The sequence below is a fragment of the Melanotaenia boesemani genome, chromosome 21 (genome assembly GCF_017639745.1).
Source record: "Melanotaenia boesemani isolate fMelBoe1 chromosome 21, fMelBoe1.pri, whole genome shotgun sequence".
Taxonomy (NCBI): domain Eukaryota; kingdom Metazoa; phylum Chordata; class Actinopteri; order Atheriniformes; family Melanotaeniidae; genus Melanotaenia; species Melanotaenia boesemani.
The window spans coordinates 18,567,007-18,590,008 of NC_055702.1; the positions used below are offsets into that span (position 1 = coordinate 18,567,007).

Below are 23,002 nucleotides of genomic sequence, written 5' to 3' on the forward strand. Positions count from 1 at the left end.
GAATAATAGCCAATCATGGTTACAATAATTTCAGTGACAGATAAAAGAGCGAATCATACTGTATAGTATTATACCGGATGCTTTCTTAGTGTCAGGGTCATCAATATGGCGCTGTCCATGGTTTATATGACTGTCCCGACTTCTAGTTCTTATACATTTGTCTTATGAAGGTGTTTTTTTTTAATGCATTTAACGAACTAAATAACAGATTTTTAGTTGAAATGACTTTTTCTTTTTTATAGTTTGGCCTTTCAATTGCCCAAAGGACATTTGTTAGTGCCTGGGTAGCACCATGTCTGGATCAAATGTGTGGAGTCGCAGCCGGGAGAAAATAAGACTTTTTCCCGAAATTTTTGCACAGTGTGCGAGTGAGGTAAGCACCAGCAGAGGGAAAATTACGGGATGCTGTCACGTCTTAGGGAGGTCATTGTGCTGTGGACATCCTTCCAGTAATTGTCTATCCACTCTCTGATCCAGGCAGCAGCATATGGAAAATGTGTAGCAGCTACAACAACAGGCGGCCAGGAGCTAAAGAAGGACCTCTGTGCCAAAGAGTTTGAAGCGTTGAAGACTTGCTTTACAAATGCAGTAAGGGATTAAATCTATGCTTCTTGTATTAGTTTTAATGGGGAAACTTGTGATTGATAATTTATTCTGTGGTATTTTACAGGCCAAGAAAAGAGCCAAATGAAGAGCAACTGATGCCCTGCTGCTATCTCCTACTGAAACTGTGTAATTCTGTAACAGTGAACAAAATAAAGTTATATCCGTTTATAGCAAACAAAAAAACGTCAATATTGTAGTAGATCTTATTTATTCTTATCACCAAGATGTACAGAAATACATTGCACATAGAAAAAAACATTTGTAGAAAGCAAAGGTCCAAGATGTTCAGCTGGTAACGGATTAATTTGAAGAGATTGGCTACTAAGAAACGAAAAACAAAATCAGGTTTTTGTTCCACCATCCTTACATGTTATTACCACAACTGATTAAAACAAGGGATATTTTGGAACACAAATACACCACAAAGTACTGCAGCATAAGGATTAAAAGGCACCTATGAACCAACAACAAAAAAGCTGATGCTGGAATGATTATTCTAGTCATTAAATCACAGAAGCTGCTTCACTGTCCAGTTCGCCTCCTAGCTCCAGCATGAAGTTAAATTCAGTTACCTTCAACTGAAATTAGGATTTAACAACAGTAATTGAGGTATATTCACCCACGTTACATTGGATACGTTATCAGTTTAGATTCTAATAAAGCCCAGCTCATATACATATTAACAATATCTACACCAAAGTAACACACACGCAAACCTAACACCAGAAAATGAAAAGGTAAATTATATATTTAAGAGGCAGACTTCATTAGGTGCTCAATGAAATATTTAAGTAATACAAATACAAATATTAAACAGCATTTGCCCAGTCAATAAACCCCACAGACACAATTTGCATAGATATCTTTACACTTCAACAATGACCTCATAATTCAATAATTCTCTCATTTAATTATAAAAATAAGTTAATATTTACATACATTCTTTCTCTTTACTAAACACTTTGGGTTATTTTTAGAGTACACCGTCTTAACAAACAAGAAAATGTTTTGGTCTGTAACATTTCAGAAGGCAAGAGAGAATGTAAGGCAGCCAAATAAATCATGGTCCACAGTAAAGAAGGTTCTGCATGTGTACAGCTTGTGCTGTCAAGCCATTATATAGGAATGTGTGTGTACGAAGTGTGTTATTTCGCTCCATCATCCTCTGAGGCCTGTTTAATCTGCCGTGAGTGCACCATTGCCCCAGCCAGCAACTGCTGCTCCAAGGCGGCATGCAAGTCCGAGCCCCCCAGTTCCAGTAGGGGCTCCAGCCCAGGAACCCCCCTGGACATCTCTGAGTCCTCCAGGGGAGCTGGAGCTGCTCTGGGTCCCAGCGCTCTACGCCTCCGCTTTAAATCCGGGTCTCCCTGGTCCCTCACCTTCTCATGGGAGCCCTGCAGGCGAGGCAAGGCTTTGATGGAAACGTCTACGACCTCTTCTCTGGAGTCTGCCTGAGCCGCAGCGTTTACTTTGAGGTCCCTACCTCCTTTCTTCAAAGACTCACCAGCTGCTTCCTCACCCCCATGTGCAGCTTTTTCAGCAGATTTGGCTTCTATGACTTGCTGCTGCTGGGCAAGCCTCTCCTGGGCTTCCTCCGCCTGCTGCTCTTTCTTCACCTTCTCAACTACTTCACTTTCTGCTTTCTGTGGCTCCTGCTGGACTTTCTCCTGAGCAGCTTTCTCCTGTGCAAGTTTCTCCTCTAGCACTTGTTCTCTGACCAGCTTCTCTCTTGCTTCTCTTTCCAGTCGTTCTTTTTCCACCCTCGCTTGAACTTCTTTTTCTATCCTTTCCTTCTCAGCTCTCTCCTCTAATTGCTGTTGTATTGCGAGCTTCTCCTGTCTATCCTTTTCCAGCTGCTCTTTTTCCAGTCTTGCCTGCACTTCTTTCTCTATCATTTCTTTCTCAAGTCTTTCCTTCTCCAACTCCTTTTCTTTAGCCATTCTTTCTTTTATAATCTTCTCAAGCTCTTCCTTCTCCAGTTTTGCCTTAATTTCATGCTCCAGTCTTTCTTTTTGAAGATTTTCCAATGTCTTCTTTTCTCTATCAAGGCTTTTTTTATCATCTTTCAGGTTTGCTGCCTGATCATTTTGAACCATAAGCTGATGGTCATCAGATCCTTGCTTTCCTAGTGGCACACCCCTCGCGCCCAGCTCACTTTGCTGATGGGAGTCTCTTACAGGTGCAGCTTTGTCATCCTCCTTGTAAGCTGCTGCAACAGCTACTTTATCAGCTCTCACATGGGCACCACTATCACCAGCTGGTGCCTGATTTTGGGCGACAGCAGGAGCCTCACCTCCTCCAGGCTGTTGAACTCCAGCTTCTGCTACCTTCTGGTCTGATGCCAGGCCAGACTCCTTGAGTTTTGCTGCTCCACCTTCCACCACGTCCAAATGTGCCTGGAGGTTTCCTTTCTCCATATCACCATCAGCAGCAGCTCCTTTAAGTTATAAATATATATATAAATTAACACCTGCACATTATATGCTCAACTATTAGGGTACTTTTATAGTATTTTTAGGTAGCATTATTACCCAGGATAGAAAATAGACAAGTCTCTTAAAAAATAAACAAGTGAGATGAGACCACTGAATGATCATCAAATGCTATATTTTATTTTAAATAAAAAACAAGAACAAAAACTCAGGTGAAATGGTTAAATTAACTACCTGCTGGACCTTTTCAGGGTCCATTTATAAACCTGCTGCCAGTTAGTGCAACATACTTTCTTCTAACAGTGGAACAAGGGTAGGTCTGCAGCACTTACAAAGACCACAATCTTTATGTAATGCAGTGCTTCATCACATGCATCCAAGAACTCCATTGACTGTCTGAGAACCAAGAGCCTCAAAGGTGACTGAAAAATTACTTGGCCTCTTACTTCACAGGACCTATATCCTTCTACTGTGAACCTTCTAAAACCAGATGTTTACAGTAAGGAAAGATAACATACTGAATATTGAAAAGCATTTAGTGGTTATAGACGCTGCTTCAGAGACGGTTGATCTAGAAAGCGACAGATTCCCTGAATGGAAGGAAGTTTTTAAAAAGAAGGGCAGCTGTGTAGGTCACACAATATTCTTGAGCTTAAGGCCTAAACTATTATTTGTCATTATATGATACTCATTTTGAAATAATTCAGAGCATTGTATGTGTTTGGCGAGGGCATTGATGAGGAAAACAATTTGCCTAATGACTAATGCTGTGTATATACACACCAGCAGGTTGTTTCTGGTGGATTTCCTTGTGTTGTTCTTCTATGACGGCCAATAATTTTTCCTGCTGGTCAAGAAGTCTCTTCTGTTGCTCTTGTTGCTCTTTGATCACCTGCAGCAGCACAGCATGGTCAAGCTGGCCCTCTGCATGGAGACAAGAACATTCAATTAAAGCCATTGAAATAAATAACCTGTTTAGAAGACAATGCAGTGACTAGGAGGGTTCTGGGTGAGAGGTGAAAGAAAAGTAACACACATCTCTAAACAGTAGCCATAAAATTAAATTGGTATAGGCAGCTGTGAACATACACAAACTATATTAAGAAACAAAATGAAAAGGGTATTTTTACACTGGGAAGTTATTAGGTAATAAATAAATTAGTAATATGACTATATTACTGCATGTGCAGGAATTTTTCTATAATAATGGGCTGCTACATAAAATATTGAAATGTTTTTAGAAAGTAATTATGATAAAGAACAGAAAAGGCAAGATGGAATTCATACCTGCAACCAGCTTTTTTATCACTGTGATTCGAGTCCAGCAGAGACAGAGAAGAAAATAACAAAGGAGGGAAGATGGAGAAGACAGAAAGGGCAAAAGTAAACAACACAGTATGGAAGTCAACAAGCCAAACAAGACTGCTTAGTGCATCGGGAGTCGGGGAGTAGTAGTCTTTAAAAAAAAAGCCTTAATAAGGAAGAACAGATCACTGAGATGAGATAAAGATAAAACAAGCAAAGTGAGATGAGGGAAAGAAGTGGCCTTAAAAGTTACAAAGCAAACCATAGTCACACACCCTTTATAAACTGCCATAATAAGCCCAATTAATAGTTAAAAAAAGCTTCTGAATAATAATAATTGACACTATTGAAATTTGATTAGGTTATTCTAAATTAAATACTGAAATCTAATCATTCTTGGAATTTTTTCCACAACTTGTTTGAATCTTTGTATTTAAATTCCTACTATAAGAAGTACTTTTTAATACAGCTGCAGAAAGATGGAAATAGAGGGCAGTATTCCAGATAAAGCAAGCTAAACAGAAAATGTGTTTGCTGGTATTAAATATACATGAAGGTATAAGCTGAACAAAAATAAAAATTTCCAAAGATTAATATCTGCTAATTTTTAAGCATGGATATGATTAGTTTTCCATAGCAAGTTACAGGATTTGATTGCTATCACATCAGTGACTTGAAGCTTTTTAATAATCGACTTAAATGATTGGTTTCCAAGCCACTTACCGTCCATCTTCTCATCGGCTGCATCTTTGCTGTCTGCAGCTGGAACGTCGACTGCCACGGGATGACGCTCTCCTTCAGGAAGTGGAGCTGAAATATCACCAGATATCACTAGCTCAGTGTTGCACTTTTCTAAAGGTGTCATCATCCACAATGTTGCTTTAAACAAGTTTTAAACATTCACCTTTCCCTGCAGCATCCTTAGGTTTGCCCACGTTATCAATTTGTGCAACCACAGCTTGATTGGCCACTACTGCTGCATTCCCTGCAAGATGATCCTTAACAGGATTGAGCTTGTCCTTGTCCTTCAGTAGAGCTTCATCCTGCTTTTGGCCTTCTTCTGCAACAGGCTTCTCTAGCACCTCATTTGACAAGCCCTTTCCACCCTGGTCCACTTCCTCCTTCCTCACAGCAACTTCTGCATGTTTCTCATCCCCCTTGTCATCTTTTCGAGCATCTACATTTGGAGCGGGACCTTGCTCCTCAGCTATTTTGGGCTTTTCTTGGACACCTCCTGCAGGAAGGATGGCCTGCTTCTTGTCATTCTCCAGCTCTGCCTTGTTCTTTCTTGAGTCTACTTTGACTTCATCGTGAGGTACAGGAGGTTCATGGCGATGGGCTTCTCCCTCTGGCACTGCAACACCTGGGTGATCAGAAAACATTGAATCGACACAGCTCACGATCACTTCACTGTTATGATTTAGTTTCCTTACCGGCGTCAGGACGGTCCAACTGCACCACTTCCTCCTTCTTCCTTTCAGGTATTTCAACCGGTACTTTGATCTGGGGTGGCTCAGCCTGGTTTGCCACCACAGGGGGAAGATTTGGCTTTTGTATCTCCGCTGGGTTCTTGACTGGGGATTTGTCTGCATATCAACAAAACACAATCTTCAAAAAAAAAAAAAAAAAAATGTTTTTTTTGCCTAGCTATGATTACACATTTTCCATTTTCTAATTTGGATTCCTTTTTATAGAACTAATTTAGTCAATCTTGGTTTATCACTTGGATATGTTTTACTCATGTTAAGTACTGTTGCTGATTAATATTATTACATCATTACAGTAACAGTCAAAAAGACATGACACATTATGTCACCTAAGTTACCAAGATATAAATGTTCTGCCTCATTTCTTACAACTTCTATTCCTCGTGTGGGGAGAGTGACGTTACTTTACATTGGTTTTGCATAATATTCATAGTTAGCCCTGAAATGCACAGTTTTTTTTCACACATGAGCTGCTTGCATTAAAAGAAATTCACTACAACTGCACGCTGACCAGCTTTGTTTTTTTTCAGGCTTTTGATTTCTGATGAAAAAGATCCACTAGGTGGCAGCAAATGCCATTAGTGACAGGATTAGTAATACTACAGTTAAAAAGAGGAGAAAGGAAGATAAATTAAAACTAAAACAGAAGAACAGGAAACAGGTGCAGAGTTTGGCCCATCTGGAGCAATAATGGTAAGAAAAAAATTCAGAAGCACGAAAGCTGGAGTTTCCTGATGTCAGTGTGCAGAAAGAAAAAGAAACCTTGGTTTAAGAAGAGGAAAAGACAGCGAAAGGAGAGAATGAACTGTCAGCTGCATACATTTCGTGTTTCATAAAAAAAAAGACTGTGAACATTAACTCTAAAGATTTCCTCCAAGTCCCATCTCCATTTGTTTAAATTTTCCCCAAACTCATCTCTCCCTACTCCTTTATATAGCCACAGCTTGTAGACATTTTATAGCTGCCACTGGAGATACAAGCGGGAGAAGAGGATGAAGACAATGTATTTTAAGGGGGAGGAGGGGGTGGCAGGAGAAATGAACAGAGGCAAAAGGGTAGAGAGAAATTGCTGGAGTTTGAAGGACATCAATCTTGCCTCATCAATGTCAAGCACACAGCACTGCTTTCAGATATTATCAAGAGGTTATCTCCTCACCCTGCCTGTCTGTCTATCAGTCACTCTGTCTGTCTCCATCTTTTCTTCTGAGAGAGATAACAGTAACCCTTTCTTCTGCTGTGGCTTTGTGCTTTTGTTTTAGCCTCACTGGCCCTTTGCTTCAGGTTCTCTTTCTCTTTACACTGCTTGTTTAGGGTGCCGTGACAGTCTGTGACTTTGAAAATAAAACAAGAAATAAACATGTCTCTTGTATCGCTGATGCATTTTACATGAAATGATTATATGCAGCACTGCTGTCCAATCTCACACACTACAGACAACCTCGGCTGAGGTATATGTTTCCATGGCTCATTAGTAAACCACTTTCATTTACAGTCCATCAACTGGGTAAGTGTCTGCCAGCCATTAGAGGAAGTCATGATCTTTACCATGCAGTTCACCGAGGTCTTGTAGCATCGGGTTGTTTCTGCCTGGTGCTGGGGGAGGAGGAGCAACTTGGACCTTGTAGCTGGGGCCACTGGCCGAGATTGAGAGGGTGGTAAAGGTGCTGATCAGCAGGATTCCCAGGCCAACAAAAAGCACCAGCTACAGTACACAGACACATACAACAGCTCAGAAATGGTGACGAAACACATTTACTTAAAAATAAGGACAGTGGTAGTCTTCATCACCTGAGAGATGATCTCATTCTTCTGGATCTTTCTATATATGAGAGCAGGGCATATGAAGCATATGAGGCTGCCCATGGTGGCTCCAGTCAGACCCAAGATAGTCTCCACTGATGAGAGAAAGCACAGTGACTCCAGACTAGAGGTACATTTACTCCAGCACGTGTCATGGTATATTTGTAGGAATAAATAAACTGTTTAAGCAATGATCAAACAAGATTAGATATGTAGATGAAAAAGCTAGTAAAAGAGGGTTAGTTTAAGGCTAAATTGTGCAAAAACAGTTTAAATAGTTGACTAAAACTAACGAAGAAACCGCTGCAAACGGGAGTTAAGGGATATAAACGTAAAGGTTAATTAGTGAAAAAGTAAATCCAGGTTCTGCCTCTCCAGTTATTGTAACATGACGCAGACTTGACTAAACAGATCTAAACATTAAGCCAGCTGAGTTAAAAAAAATCCAGATCTAAGCTTTTTATTGCTCGTTACATTCATTCCAGTCTCTGCCATTCACAGCCAGCTCCATTCGTGGCACACCACTCCTGGCAGTGAATCCTGGCCCCACCCATCCCTCTGTGGACAGGCCTGCTGGGCATCGGGCCCGGAAACCCATCGTTCATCCAGAGGACGGACAACATATTGTTCCTCTCAGATTTAATGTCCTTTCTCCCTGGGGTGCTCACTTCCTTTCTCTACAGTCTATTAGTCTGATTAGATACACAAAGACCCAACCAAACCCACTTTATATGTGTGCATGCATGTGTGTGTGTGTGTGTGTGTGTGTGTGCTTGTGTTCACCCAGTCAAACATTTAACAAATGACAACAGACTAAGAAGAATTAATAAAACATAAACTAATGTTAACCTTTACATCTCCACAATTTTGGAGCAGTTTGTGAGAAGGATGCCAACTTAAAGAACCTGACAATGAGCCAATAATGGTGTGTGCTCAGACTTGTGTTGGCGTGAACGATGTGTGTGTGTGTGTGAGAGAGAGGGAAAGAGAGAGAGAGTGAGTCTGGGTGAATAATAGCCCTATCTACCTGTCAGCCCATCTAAAAGGAGATAAAAGTTAGGGGCCTGATTTAAGGACTGTGTTAGAGTGTGACAGTCACTGACTCGTAAAGTCACATTCACACACATTGTAAAGCTCCCCAGCCACCACACCCACATAAAGGAACACATGCACTTTAAAGACCGTGTGTGTGCAGCTCCAGTAAGCTACACACATTGGCACACATATAAAATTTTAGTCCATTCAGTCTGTGCCCAGTCATTCTCACACACACTCACACAGGATGTACCATTGGGGATGAGAATGCCTCCCAGCATGGTGCCAAAAACAATGCAGAGGGTGATCATCTTGAAGCGCAGAGGAGGCATGTAACCTCCAGCAGCAAATGTCCCATCTTTCTGCTGTAAGGCAGAAGCAGGGAGAGGGATGTGAGAAAAGACAAAGAAAGAAAGAAATTCCACTGTTGAGTTAAACTAATTTGAAGACTTGTGTTGTGACAGGACCAATTCTAATTTAACATTCAATAGATAAGTCAACTTTAGGCAGGACAGCATGTGTTTTCAAGGCTGTTTAAACAGAATATGAATCTGTTTTTATAACTGTTACACTGGAACGCAGGCTTGGATGGATACTGACATCCTGTATTTACATGGAGGATCAATAAGCTCCAACAAAACAGACTACTGTATGTATCTAATGTTGTTACATTTTGGTAATCTTGGTTCACTTACTGAGCATATACAGCATATAGCCTACACACAGGTTTAAGAAGCATTAGTGAAGCATGAGATTATTATAAAAAATAATATTGAAACAGACCATTATTTGAACTTCTACTTAGAGATTTAGCTTCAAAGTGCAAAGAGGAGGGAGAACAAAATGATCACAAGGGTGTAAGCAAACTTTGGTTTGCTTCATTTCACCTTTTCTCTAACTCAGTGTTTGTATTTGGCAGATGGAGAAGAAGCACTTGTAACATTTCTCTTAAATAAAACTATTAATACAATATAGTAAAACAGGGTTAAAAGAAAAGGGGCTGCTTTGAAAGAATGAAAGCAGCACTTCTGATTAATAATACACTTCTCTCACTACAAGAGTGCCTGTTACTATAACAATAACAACAACAGGTACTTTTAAATAAAAATTTAACAAAAAAAATTGCTTTATTAATCCCTGAAGAAAAATTAAATAAAATAAATTAGGATTTGGATGTAATTTGTTATTACAGGAAAAGTTTGTGTCTGTCATCATACTGTCGTCGCTCTTCTATCAGCATGATTTGGATACAGGAACTACAGTATTTACAATTCTGTTTCTGACCATATAAACAAACATAAAGACTTCTCTAATGCAAATAAGTAAACAGTCCTAGCACTGTATGCACACCAAACTCAGGAAATGTTTTAGCTGTTTTGAGCTAACCTGTTGCTCAAAAAGCAAGGTGTTGATAGCCTGGCGGCAGGGCAAAATCATCATAGGAAAACCGACAGCCACAGACATCATAAAGCCCACTCGGATCATTTCTGTCACCAGGTTGGATGGAAAGTTCATTAGCACGTTGCCTGCAATGTTTTCTGTGAAGCTGACATAGCCAAAGAAGCCCACCTAGTTAACAGAGAGAGAGAGAGAGAGAGAGAGAATACACTACGTTGTGAAAAAAGCCAAAAAGAGAGGACTGAATATAATGATGGTATGTTTTTTCTTAAATTAAATGGCTCACAACATCTGATGAAAAATAATCAATGCCACACGAAAACACCAGTTTTGTCACGGATGCTATAAAGCAACAACATTCAATTTCTCCACTCTTTAGGTTTTATCTGAGAAAACTTGTTGAAAAATATAAGCACAAGCAAACTCAGTGTCAAGTCTAATGTTGCGTACAGCGTGGTATGTGTGTGTTTGTCTGTGTGTAGACGTGCAGCTCCACTCACAGTGATATAGAAGATGGTGACCACATTGAGAGCTGAGGTGAAGATGGTGCTCATGCGTTTCACTGACGGCTCATCGAGGCTGTCGTAAGTCGGCAGCACCTGCCTGTATGAGACGTGCAGTCCAAAGAATAAAATAAATAAATACACAAGGCATGCTGCATGTCAGAAAACTAAACTAGTACAGTTATGTGCTTCTGTTCTCACAAACAGCTACAAAACACTTTCACTAGTCCCCTTTAGTCAGTCGGTTAATACCAAACTGAAAATGCTGATTTCTTATTCTTCCTTTAAAATTTTAACATTGTGCTGCCATCATAAAGAAAAAAAAAAAACCCGTTACAATGTCTATCATCTACTGTAGCCTGTTTGACTCATCATCAACTCTAAGGATACCTATCTGCTGTTCTCTAACAACTTTGGCAAATAGGAAATTTGAAAACTAGTCAGTAACTTGGTGCCTAAGATCATCTACATTTCATTATTTTTATATTTGAAGGGGAAATATAACCTTGTCTTCACGATGCTCTACTTTAGAGTCTACGTTATCACTTCACTGTCTCTTTCACTTATTAACATATCGATAGCTTTGATCAGAGGTTTTCAACATGGGATGTAGAGTACCTCAGGAGGCTGCAAATAGTTTGAAAGAATCATCAATGTGAAGAAACATGTCTGTGTTTTGGCTGAAGAGACTAAGATGTACATGTTTCTTGAGAGAGATTTTTGCAGTTTTGCCATCCTCCCCCCCAGATATACACATTCTCCCATTAGATTTAAAGGGTAGGTGCATTCAAACTTTTGACTGGTAGTGTATAACTAATGAATGTATTATTAGACTTTTTCTTCCTGAAGGAAGCCCCACTGTCTGGCATTTTGAAAACCCCTAATTTTATATTATAGATTGCAAAAATAAGTTCCCTAAAACTGTAGATCGAGGCTTATTGTAGTTTAAATTCAAATAAAACATATAGCAAATTTGTGTGTGTGACAGCATTTGCATGAAATGTAACGGCAGTGGGGGTGATGTGTGTGTGAAACATTACCAGTGTGTGGGCTTATAGTACACGTGTGACACAGAAAGGGTGGCAGTAGTGAAGGCTGGCTGAGGCTTAACTTGCGATTACCTGTCTGCCTGCTAGGCCAGGTGTCTGTCTCCCACCATCATTTCCTGTTCTGAGCTGCAAGAGAGTGGGCGTGCGGAGGGGTCTATCGGCACATTAACCAGCAAATTTACAGCCCTTATATATAACAATGTGCGCCTGACAGGTTTTAGAGCATTATAAACTTTCTTGGCAGACTCTTTTTGCTCACCTCCTTTCTTTCATACAAAGGGGGAGCCACAGAGCAGAAATGAGGGGGGGAGCAAGGAGCAATAACTTTCTCTGGCACTTGTTCTCTCTCTACCTGTCTCACGTTCACACACTGGTTTTATTAGCAAGAGCTGTCCCATGATGCTATTCCTTGATGCTTGTTTAATCCACAAACCAGTAAATCTTATAGCCAAGGTTAAATAAAACTATATATTGTTAGTGCAGCGCTAAAGCTTATAATGGTCACTCAATAGTCCCGACTCTGAGGCTAATGTCCTCTGTACTTAAACAGAGGAAATATTATGGGGAAAGTCTCCAAAGTGAAAGTAGGGAAACGTGTATGGGTGGGCTGAAATATATTGCAGATTGATTGCGGTGGCAAGTAAAACTCTGCATCTCTATTTCTTTTCTACCAATAGCCACATGTGTAAAAGATGGCTTGATGTCCAGGTATGGCTTAAAGAGGACATTTCTTTGTATCAGCCATGTCTTTTAAATGCTTGTTGCAGCTGGATAAATTCTTTCAGTTGTTTGAAGGATTTTCTTCTGCACTTCCTTGCAAAAGGCTTCTAGTGCTGTTCAATTCTAGGCTGAATTGCATGCACGAGGGACATGTTGCTTGTGCTACTTACTGCAACAAAAGCCATCCTTAACAGGTAGAGATGTTTTTCTAAAATCCATCAGGATTGTTAGAAGGTTGTGTTGTGAGGTACTATTCTCTCATCGCTCTTCAATTTAGGTCAAATCTGTGCAAAACAGTGCATCAACCCACCAGAGTTTTCCAAATAATTCTTTAGATATTTTGATTTTTCTTTTCAGGAATCTTTCAATAATATTCTAAGACAGTGTTCTTGATCTTCCAGAACTCAAATCTTTACCTCCTCCTCTCTTGATTAAAACCATTTTATAACTCCACAACTAAATGATGACGAATTTATCTGAAAATGCTTTGCTTTACTCTAACAGACTACATGCACTGTGGACAGTTGCTTTATTTCTTCTTAGAGAGCAACTACTTACAGACGATACATTTTGGGACAAAGTTTAAAATCCACATTTCTTACTGTATCAAGCCTTACGTGGCTTTCTGGCAAATAGGCAAATAGGATCCATCCTTTTATACCAAATTAAGCTCTGACACTTTAGCAGAAGTTCCTACTTTTCAACATTTTATTATTATTTCTTTAAATATTTATACAACAAAAAAGCTTAATCTTTGATCTCTGTGTCTTCTAGAAATCAGTACCCCTCTACTTTAGTTGTGATGCAGTAGCATCACAGAAGAGCCTTTCCCCTCTCCCACCGTGACTTTACTACGTTTGTCTGTAATGTGAAGGGCCAGCTCTCATTCCATCATAATGGTGATGTTAGGCAATGTTTTAAATGAAAGTAAACACATTTCATGAATGTAATAAAAATCCAATGTGTTGAGAGCTGTTTAATCAGCCTGTGAATACATCAGTGTGTCTGTAAGATGGCGGCATTCCAATGTGTTGATTAGTGGTTTGGCTTAAGCTGCCTGCCGCCTAATAGAGTGCTTGTCTTACTCAGCCCGACCACAGGCCAAGAAATTACCCTGCCAAACATCACTTAGCACAACTAGTGAGGACAGACGTACAAAACACACATATTCAAGCACAACAAGCGTGTACTTTCTTCATTTTAGGTAACATGATTTTTTTGATTTTGAGTACTTATTACAAGTTGAGTTTACCTCACCCACACTCTTACAAAACAATACACCGACCACCACCCAAACATCTGGTCCCTAACGCTCACTTTGTAACACACCTTTCATCCTTCACAGGCACTGCATTTAAATAAAAATAAAAACTTCACCCACCAAGATCCCAATTGACACTACATGTTGCCTAAAACACACTCAACCCAGAGCAAACTCAGAGCAAGCACTAAATCATAGAAGACAGGACAAAAAAGGCAGTGATCGAGCATGCAGAGGGGTGAAAGTGAAGGAATGAATAGATGAAGTGACTCAGAAAAGCTGTGATTTCTGCACTCACTGTGGTAAAACTCAACCAGGTACAAAGATAGTATTTGATCTATAGGTCCACATTTAAGTAGCAAGTATTTAGCAACTTTTAATACTTGAGCTTGAGTTTTTTTTTTTTTAACATCCCTTCATCTTAATAGCTAGGTTATGTTTCATTGTCAGCACTGCAGAAAAAACAAGGGTTTGAGCAAATAAAAAGGAGTTTAAGTCTCAGGTTAATACTAGAATAGCAGAGGTGGATGGAAAACACATGAGCATAAGAGGCAGTTTCCCTTAGCAACAAGGCATGCCTTACCATCCCATCTCCTCATCAAATCAGAGTCTCTTTACCTGACAAACTCCAATCCCAAACTGTTCACTGGCTTAAAGGAATGCTGTAAGTATACATGTACTTATTGTGAAGTTTGCTCCATTTCTACATGCAGTAATGAAATATATTCATAATGTCTCTTTGTGGAAAGGTTCATGAATTACTCAACACATACTTTAAGAAGTACAGTCAGATTTTCTAAACCTAAATTAGCCTTCAGCTTTAGCCTATTTTCATGACATGATCCGGGGCGGGTGGAAGGGCATGAAGAGTACTTACGACTGACAGGCGAAGGCCATCCCACAGATGGGGAGACAGCGAAACACACCCTCCCAGCGCACCACATTGACCTGCCCTAGCCACCAGGCGCTGAGCAGACCATGTTTGAACGAGGACAGCACCATCTGAGGGGAAGGAGTCGGGGAGGGGTCGGGGTTACAGCCCAAACCAAATGAAGATAAGTGAGGGGAGAACATGAAGAGGGGAGTGTACCTGCTCCCATACTTCCGGCTCACAGACAGGAAATGAAAGTAATGAGTGAGAGAAAAATCAGAGAAAACAAAAAGCGGGAAATGACAAGAAACCCCATACTGGACAAAAAACCTGTTTAGCTGGAAAAATAAAAAACTGAGCAATAAAGGTGAAAAAAAAATGGATAAAAGTAAAATTGTAAATCTGACAAAAGATACGAGGTTTAGGAGTTATTTAGACAACCTCACAGGTTTTTCACCAGCATGTGTTTCCTATGTCTTGCTCCTTTTGCTGCGTGAAAAATCTACAACACTCCAGCCTGCCACACACAGACCCAGGCTGCCCACTTTGGGTGTGGAGCACTGGTTGGAGGACAGCAAAGATTAAACTTTCATTTCACTATGTTATACCCCTCTGCCTTATACTACTGCCACCAAAGACACACACAGCCACAGAGCTCAAACAGCTCAAACCAAACCAGAGATAAATGTGAAAAATGGGGATCAGTGGGAGAGGAGTTGGCAGACGATTCAGGTAAGTTGGAAGAGGTTTGTAGGGAGCATAGTTGCAGGGAGACACTGGGCTTCTTTCTTCGCAACCCCTCCCCCACTGCCTTTACAGTGCTGCAATTTTGGGGGGTTGGTTTCCATGGTTTACTTACGGGTGACAGCAGAAGGTTGTGGCGATAATGGGCAGGCACTGAATGATGCCTTTGAAGCGCCACAGGTGAACCCGCTCTACCCAGGAGCCTGAGATTATGCCGTAGCGCAGAGATGACAACACTATCTACAGCATCGGAAGCAGAAATGTGGCGGGGAGGGAGGAAGGGAGGTGAACACACGTAGGGTGCAGGGGGTGAGAAAGGGTGGCAAAGGAGAGTGAAAAGGGCAGAAGAACAAGAGAGGAAAAAGAACAAGAAAAGTTACAATGATGAGAAAGGAGAGAGGGGATCAATTAAGGTAAGGATGAAAGGAGGGAGGGAAGGAGATATATCACTGTTAGAGGGTTAGCTGGTTTGGGCTGGGCCAGGCCAGACCTGGATCTAAAGCTGGACACACCACACCACTGCTCTAGGTTATCAGCATGCTACACAACTACATATTATATGAAACAGACAGGATAAAAACAGCGGTTGAAGACTGTGGAAGCAGCACTGCCACTCTGTAAAAACAGAGCTAAACACACAAATTCTGTGTGCACACTCAAAGAGTAAATAAGCTAAATCAAATGAGGCAGAAAAATGCTGCTCAGCCCTCTCAGGATTTGAACTTTTGAGTATGTTGCATCAGTTGTGACTAGAAACTACAATAGAGACAAAAATTATACCCCCCAGAACTGACTTATGACTCACATTTAACATGGGCTGTATTGTGGAATCTATACTCTAATTTAATCCATGCTATGGTTATAAAAGTATATAAAACAAAAACTGTTAGTATGATCTTGCTCATATAAAACCAGAATTCTAATTGGGGTCTTTGTCACCTTAATTTTGCTGAAAAATCTATCTTTCAAATACCAGACTTATATTGGGTTTCAGGCTTTCTCACAATACCAAAGCGTTACACATGAATATCAGGAAAATCGATTTCTAAGCAGATGTGAATGACTGTACTCCACAAATTCCTTGGTAGGTCACAAAGATCTATGTTGAGACTGTCAGATTATATTAATTTATTATACCCCCATGTCAGGACTAGTGGCAGGAGCCATTATATATGTTTGTCATGTGGGGGACACACCCGCTATAAACAGACACATATACATATATATAAAAACCACAGATAATGACATGTTTTAATCAGATATACCACTATTTATCTGCTTTTTTTAAGAACAACTAAGTAAAAAGATTCTCCCTCCTTTTTTTTCTTAATTGGAACTGACAGTCTGAACTTAAAGCTTAATTTACTTGGCACTTACAGCAATTAAAATGTCTCTAGTGGCCATTTCCAATTGGTGTTTTCACAGAAATAAACCTGTTTTAGTCCATCAGGAGCAGCGTAGCAGCTGTTTTCTGTCCAAAATGATTTAGTGTGAATTTGCTCTTTTAAAAAGGAACAAGACAATGTGTTACTAAGGAAACATAGTTTAGTACCACAAACAACTAAGTAAGAATTAACACATAACCCACACATAAAAAAATACTTGTCCAAACAAGACGTTAACAGATGCCAATGCTGTCCTGCAGGTTATACATTAATCTGTTACATATAGCACTAGCCAAATGTTTGGGCTATTAAATTTGAACATGTAGGTGTGTCCACACTTTTGATGGGTATTGTATGTCTAAACTCCAAACACATAACTTACAAGTAAAATAAAAATGCTTTAAAAAGAACGTCAACAAGAAGTGGAAATTGAACATATTCAACATTAAATATGCTGATAGTGTAGCTGTGCAAAAACAATTTCATTAAATTTCCACAAAATCTGTTTGAAGGTTGCACCTTCAAAGATGAATTTAAACTGGTTTAAAATTATTAAAACGTAAATTAAAACCTCTGTTTAGTTTGTATTCTGTATTAAACTAAACTACCTCAAGATTAACCTTGAGAAAGTGTGTCTCCTGCCTTTGTAAACTGGCATTAGCTAAATAATCAACTTTTTCTAAGAAATTTACAGAACAGACTCCTTTCTCTGTATGAGGGGCAGAAAGCTAAACTTTTAAGCGAAATAGACTGTGTTCGTCTTTACCAAGGAAATTAGAGTGATTCTAGACAGTTGTTGTATATTTGACTGTGAACAGGGAAAAGTTTTCACCGGTTTCCTGTGAAGAAACACCAGCTAGCAGCCTGGATTTGTATAGTCATCTGGGCAGACTGGACCAGGTATGCAGCAGAGACACACTTTGTCTCCAGTTGACTGTCTGATGACAGCAAAGACATGGACTATTGTCTGTCTGTGGACATGAAGAGGGAGTTGAGGGGGCATTAGTCAATTACTATGGCATTGTCAAGGTACGCACCAGCGCCCACAATGTTTACTGCATTTCAGTGGAAACATCACTGACCTACTATTTTAATAAATACATTTACTCTACATTTAAACGAAGTAATCATTAGCTACGTTTACATGGACAAATATGTCATATATCTGATTCATTCAATTGTAGACCTAATGAATTATTGAATAAGTAGGTCAGTGATGTTTTCACTGAAATGCAGGGAACACTGTGGGCATCAGTGCCAAGCTTTACAATTTAATGGCAATGAACTTTCTGCCGCTGTCTTTCAGCTTCCCCTTCATGTCCATAGACGGGTAACAGTTGACGTCTTTGGTGTCATCACACAGCCAACTGGACACAAAGTTAGCTCTGCATACCCGGTGCCAGGGCATCACCTTCCATTTTGTGTGAGCGATCTCACAAATCCAGGATGCTCATTGGTAATTCTTCATGGGTTTGGGTGACTTCTCGGCTTGTCGATTGGAACAGTCAAATAGACAACAATTGTCTGGCATCACTTTAACTTACTCACTAAAGACCGCTCAATAAACATCCTGCTTTCTGCCCTTCATCGCAGTTATGCATGATAGCTCCAATATTATGCATCTCCTTGTAAGCTTGTGTCTGGCGAGGGTGGATAGGGGCCTGGTTTGCCCAAAAACCTGGTTCCTAAGCAGCCAACAGATGATATATTAGAACAAATCTCAGATTAAATTCATCTTTGCTGGTGCATGCCAGAACTTTGATATTCCAGCTTTACTGTTTTTTCTGTATAATTATATAGACAATATGATATATAAATTTTATATTTTTGGTAATATTAGAGTAGTAGAAATCTCTCTCACAGCCTACTCAGATGCATTGTGCAGAGTGTTGCGGTCTGTGTGACGGGGGCTTACTGTGAACATGAAGAGGGTGTAGAAGATGAGAGCCATGGCTGAGAAAGACTGGAGAGAAGACATCATGTTCCTCTGCAGGCTTAGAGGGAGTACGATGAACAGAGACACGGCGATCAGCAACAGCACACGAAAACTGCCTGTCACCTTCACAGAACACAACAAGTTGTTACATCCACTTCTCATAATAGTGCTATAGTTCAGAGACTCTAGCAGTTTGATACTTGCTACAGGGTTTAGCTATTTTTTATAATGTATGAGCAAAATCAAATAAAACAGGAGAAGTAAAAACATATCTTGATAACAATACTGTTAGCAAATGTGCTGTTTTAGAAATGTAAAACAAATATTGATCACAAACCTGTAAACCCAACAGCTGTGCAAAGAAGTTTGAGCCCAAATCAGCAATGACAACATAGAAGGCAATACAGGTCCCCAACATCAAACCAATCATGCTGCAAAGACAGAGACACACAGCTATCACCTGTGTTTAACAGATATGTCCCTAAAACCATAACGTTTTTCTTTTAACCGACATCTTTCTATCTACAAAGGAGACCAAAAGAAAGAAAAAGCCTTTAAATGTTCCAGTGTTTATATATCTGGACTCCTTCTTTGCAGAAAATATTGAGCATGTAGTCAGTAGAGACCATAAGGTGTGTTGTGAATGACTGATTAAAACCTACCTTGTCTCAACCAGTGTTTTTCCTGGTTTCCCGTAAGCATGAAAGGCTGCAGAGAGGAAAGTAAAATCAGTAACCAGTCACACACCAGTGACCTAAAAATAGTCTGTTTTGATAACAGCTAGGATCAAACTTATATAAATATGCACCTCTTATTTCAATAGCAATTCGTGATTCACTGTGTGGACACCAATGTAATAGCTACAGCTAAACATCAGACAGATTCATGATTATTATTTTAATTACAGGTTGCATTTGGTAAAAATAAAGTGCAGGTCTGTGTAGTTACTGCCATTTCATCTGTCTGTTTGATCACAGTGCAAACTTCTTTCTAAAACAGGAAGTCAGTGTTGCCAAAAATTACACTCTGCATTACATTTTCACTTCCGACAAATAAAATAAGAAGCCATTTATTTATACCGAGTCCAGCATAGGTCCTTCGTTTGGTGTTGCTGGCTGTGTGGACCAGGAACAAGCAAGACTTGTGGGTCATCCACGAACAGAAAAACAGCAACAGAGTTCCCAGGACAATACCACACTGTGAGGGGAGCAGGAGAGCCAACATTCATCACACCATGTCCAGATATGATGCTAAAATATGTTAATAGTATGAAAACGAAAAAGTCAACATATTAAAAAAAAACAAAGCCATTTAATGAATTTATTTTTAAAGGAATAACTAGTGCTGTTGAAGTTGGCACACTTAAAAAAACAACATTTAAATTCAAACATCCTTCATTTTTAAATATTTTTAACAGATGACAAAATTATATGAATTTACAGTTAATTATGTCTAATTATACAATCACTGATTAACTGCAATACATATGTGAATCACAATCAGTTGCATGTGAGTACTAGTAATGACCAACCGACAGATTTTATGAATCCCCAAAGGGGAATAATAAATTTGGTTGTCGAGCAGCTCATTTTAAAAAGTTAATTTTAACCCCCTAGTTCATATTGCCTTCACAGCAAACACAGAATGTTGTAGGAAATGTTTAAAAAAATGCTTAATGGAGCTTATGAAAACATACTGAGATGGCAAAAATCTGAACTCTGTACCATTCTCTGTCTTTAAATACAGAGAGATATTACAGTATTTTGGCAAAAGATATTTAAAACTTCTTTTGTCCACAATGAAAATTCAAAAGGCCTCATAAAAAAAAGACTGACTTTCACTAAAGGTATTTTCATATATATATATATATATATATATATATATATATATATATATATATATATATATATATATATATTATTTTAAAAAATCTAATAATAATTCACTGATGTTATGAGGAAGTTGCCAAAAACGAAGTATCACTTCCATCCAAAAATTGGTCTTGATATCCTTCTTTAGCTGAGTATACAAAATACACAAGGGTCCAATGAAAGACTGATCAGTAACCAGCTCCAGGCTGTAATGGAAAGATGCTGTAGTTGACATTATTATGTTGTTTAATAATGAGTAATAATTAGTCATTTTAAAAGCAATTGTACAAAACCAAAACTATAAAAACTCTAACATCTTAAGAAAGCATCTTTATAATTAAACACACTTATATAAATTGTTTTTTAAAGGGTTTGAAAAGCTACCTATGCAGTGCCTAATTAAAAGATGTATAAATATTACAAAAGTAAAGAAGACTTAAGTAGAATAAAAAAGTAAGGGAATTTGTGTTTCTTTGTTACAACGATGCATCTTGGCAGTAAATTATTATACTATTGAAAAGTCTATTTAATTCCCTTTTAAATGGTGCCACATTTGAAGGGTAAATGTACGTGTGGGATGAGCAACAGAGTTTAATATGAGAGTTGCACTCATGTAAAAATTTGCCATATCTTCTCTGCCAATGCAAAACAGCTGATTTTGCAACTTACTCACATTTGGTGTTGTTTATTGGATTTGATGATTGACGTCTGAAGAATCATGACATATTGGCAATTTAACAATTTATGAACTTAACAGAGGCCTCAGTACCATGTGGCAGAACCATACACAGCCACACCAGAATGGCACCTCTTCCTCTTGCTGGTCACACACTGCTGCAGGAAAGCATCTCATACTTCAACCAGTGTGGTTACCTTGGTCACTCTGACATGTCCAGCATGCCCATGTTGATCCCACAAATGTTCAATGGGAGTGAGGTCAGGACTGCAGGTATGCCATTCCACCCTCTGTAGTCTCAAACTCTGGAGGAAGTCTCTGATTAATCCCACATTGACAGAGAAGATATGGCAACATTTTGTGCACAGCCCAAATACCAAACTCTGCTGCTCACCCCACACGTGCATTTTCCCTACAAATGTGACACCACTTAAAACAAAGTAAATAAACAGGCTTCCCAGCAGTAAAAGATTTATTGGCATGAAGTTTTATTACAAAAAAGGAAGAAAAAAAAAATCGATCGACCACCATTTTCTTTGCTTTTGTGCTGCAATTTAAAGCACAAAAAGTATATTACTGTACTGATGCAAGCTTAGCTAATTTCCAAACTAACATTTTTCCTAACTAAAAGTCCCAATAATGCCAAGCTATTAAACTGATCAACATCTAGACAAACACGTTAGTAGTTGTGGGGAGATTTTTGCCGTTGCCCCTCGTGTGCCCACCTGTTTGAAGCAGAAAGGCATGGTGAGCACACTGACTCCAACGATGCTGTTCACCACGTTCATGATTAGGCCCCAATTGGACGATGTCATTTTGAACCACTAAGTAACGCCTCTCCCTTAGGTTGAAATAAATAAATAGTCAAACCAGATGGAGATCGCGGCACTTCAGATGTGTAACAGTAATCTCTGGTTCCCAGCAGGAACTCGGTGGGTTTTTCTGACTCCGTCTATCAATGACGTGGCGCTCTGTGAAGAAACAGACAACCAGATCTGACATATTATCGCCTGACGTTTCTTTCTTTCTACAAGATGCCTAATGACAAACAATTACTTAACGTAAATGTGAAAATGACCAACAAACAGATAATAAAGATCCCAGTTATTAGCTAGAAAGCTAACAGCGTTTACCTGTTGATAGTTTCAAAAACCTACCTTACTCTCCGCCCTCAACCTCGCTTTCCTGTTTACGTTATCATCGATATTTTCGAGGAGACCTTAATCATTACACGTTGAAAAGTATATTCTTCCTATATTTATAACCTTCAGGTAAATTAAAACTCTGTAAAATAGTAACAATAACAAATCCAAGCTGTCTTTTTTGTCCTGAACGCGTATCCAGGAAGAAGAAATTACAGTCGAGGAGACGAGCGAAGACAACACAGACTGCTGTTGTCATGACAGGTGAAATACTTTAGCGCCCACTAGTGGTCACATAGTAGATTTATATTTGGTGCGTTTGTCGGCTGGAAGGTAAAATAGTCCCCCCACCCCCCAAACTACATTGTCGTTGCAATTTTCTGTTTCATTTATGCAAATCGTTGTACTGGGAAGTAAATGTAATGGTATGGCAAATGAACCTGTAGCAGTTTGAAAAATGAATATAATTTTTTAGGTGCACTCAAGGCAACTAGTTCTTTACATTATAGTCTCCCTCTTCTTAATTGTTAACTTTTAAATGATTACTTCCCATTTAAACTTTTCAGGTGATTTGATTTCACTGCATATTTTATTTTCCAGTCATTAAAAAAGATAAAGTTGAGAAAAAATATACATTACAATGCTTGTAACATAGGTCTTATATCATATTGCATGTATCTTGTCATAACCCCTGGAGGAATGATGAAAATAACAGGCCCACAACAAGGCTTGTAAAAGCCCCCTTAACTTATCACACACTCACAACTACAAAAGCATGTAG

The 23,002-nt window shown here is 39.2% G+C and overlaps 2 protein-coding genes across 5 annotated transcripts; one reads left to right on the plus strand and one right to left on the minus strand.

Annotated features, from left to right (window-relative positions):
* Positions 1-94: 94 nt before the first annotated feature.
* ndufaf8 (NADH:ubiquinone oxidoreductase complex assembly factor 8) lies at positions 95-1,076 on the plus strand. Of its 2 annotated transcripts, XM_041973605.1 has the most exons (4): positions 95-170; positions 243-373; positions 478-588; positions 671-1,076. In XM_041973605.1, exons 2-4 carry the CDS (start codon positions 293-295, stop codon positions 689-691), a joined length of 213 nt encoding a protein of 70 aa, XP_041829539.1. In that variant the 5' UTR covers positions 95-170; positions 243-292; the 3' UTR covers positions 692-1,076. The 2 variants fall into 2 exon arrangements, with proteins under 2 accessions (XP_041829539.1, XP_041829538.1); XM_041973604.1 differs by having other exon boundaries at positions 99-373.
* Positions 798-22,459, minus strand: slc38a10 (solute carrier family 38 member 10). 3 transcript variants are annotated; one of them, XM_041973582.1, is made up of 18 exons: positions 22,237-22,459; positions 21,805-22,050; positions 19,612-19,729; positions 19,195-19,240; positions 18,870-18,963; positions 18,512-18,655; positions 14,474-14,598; positions 10,564-10,666; positions 10,052-10,234; positions 8,919-9,030; positions 7,619-7,725; positions 7,376-7,532; positions 5,777-5,929; positions 5,248-5,706; positions 5,067-5,153; positions 4,326-4,346; positions 3,822-3,962; positions 798-3,043 (listed from the first exon to the last, which is right to left on the minus strand). In XM_041973582.1, exons 2-18 carry the CDS (start codon positions 21,892-21,894, stop codon positions 1,752-1,754), a joined length of 3,432 nt encoding a protein of 1,143 aa, XP_041829516.1. In that variant the 5' UTR covers positions 21,895-22,050; positions 22,237-22,459; the 3' UTR covers positions 798-1,751. The 3 variants fall into 3 exon arrangements, with proteins under 3 accessions (XP_041829516.1, XP_041829515.1, XP_041829517.1); XM_041973581.1 differs by lacking the exon at positions 14,474-14,598 and adding an exon at positions 15,327-15,451; XM_041973583.1 differs by lacking the exons at positions 4,326-4,346; positions 14,474-14,598 and adding an exon at positions 15,327-15,451 and having other exon boundaries at positions 22,237-22,458.
* Between the last annotated feature and the right edge of the window lie 543 nt (positions 22,460-23,002).

What these genes read in the sequence shown, in the direction of transcription:
- slc38a10 (XM_041973582.1), bottom strand. Translation starts at nt 21,894, where the DNA reads ATGACATCGTCCAATTGGGGCCTAATCATGAACGTGGTGAACAGCATC. An exon ending in AAGGACCTATGCTGGACTCG is followed by an intron (nt 19,241 to 19,611) that starts GTATAAATAAAT and finishes TCCTCTCTGCAG; the next exon opens with CCTTTCATGCTTACGGGAAA. An exon ending in AGAATGAGATCATCTCTCAG is followed by an intron (nt 7,533 to 7,618) that starts GTGATGAAGACT and finishes TGTGTACTGTAG; the next exon opens with CTGGTGCTTTTTGTTGGCCT.
- ndufaf8 (XM_041973605.1), top strand. Translation starts at nt 293, where the DNA reads ATGTCTGGATCAAATGTGTGGAGTCGCAGCCGGGAGAAAATAAGACTT. An exon ending in TTGCACAGTGTGCGAGTGAG is followed by an intron (nt 374 to 477) that starts GTAAGCACCAGC and finishes TCTCTGATCCAG; the next exon opens with GCAGCAGCATATGGAAAATG. An exon ending in AGACTTGCTTTACAAATGCA is followed by an intron (nt 589 to 670) that starts GTAAGGGATTAA and finishes GGTATTTTACAG; the next exon opens with GCCAAGAAAAGAGCCAAATG.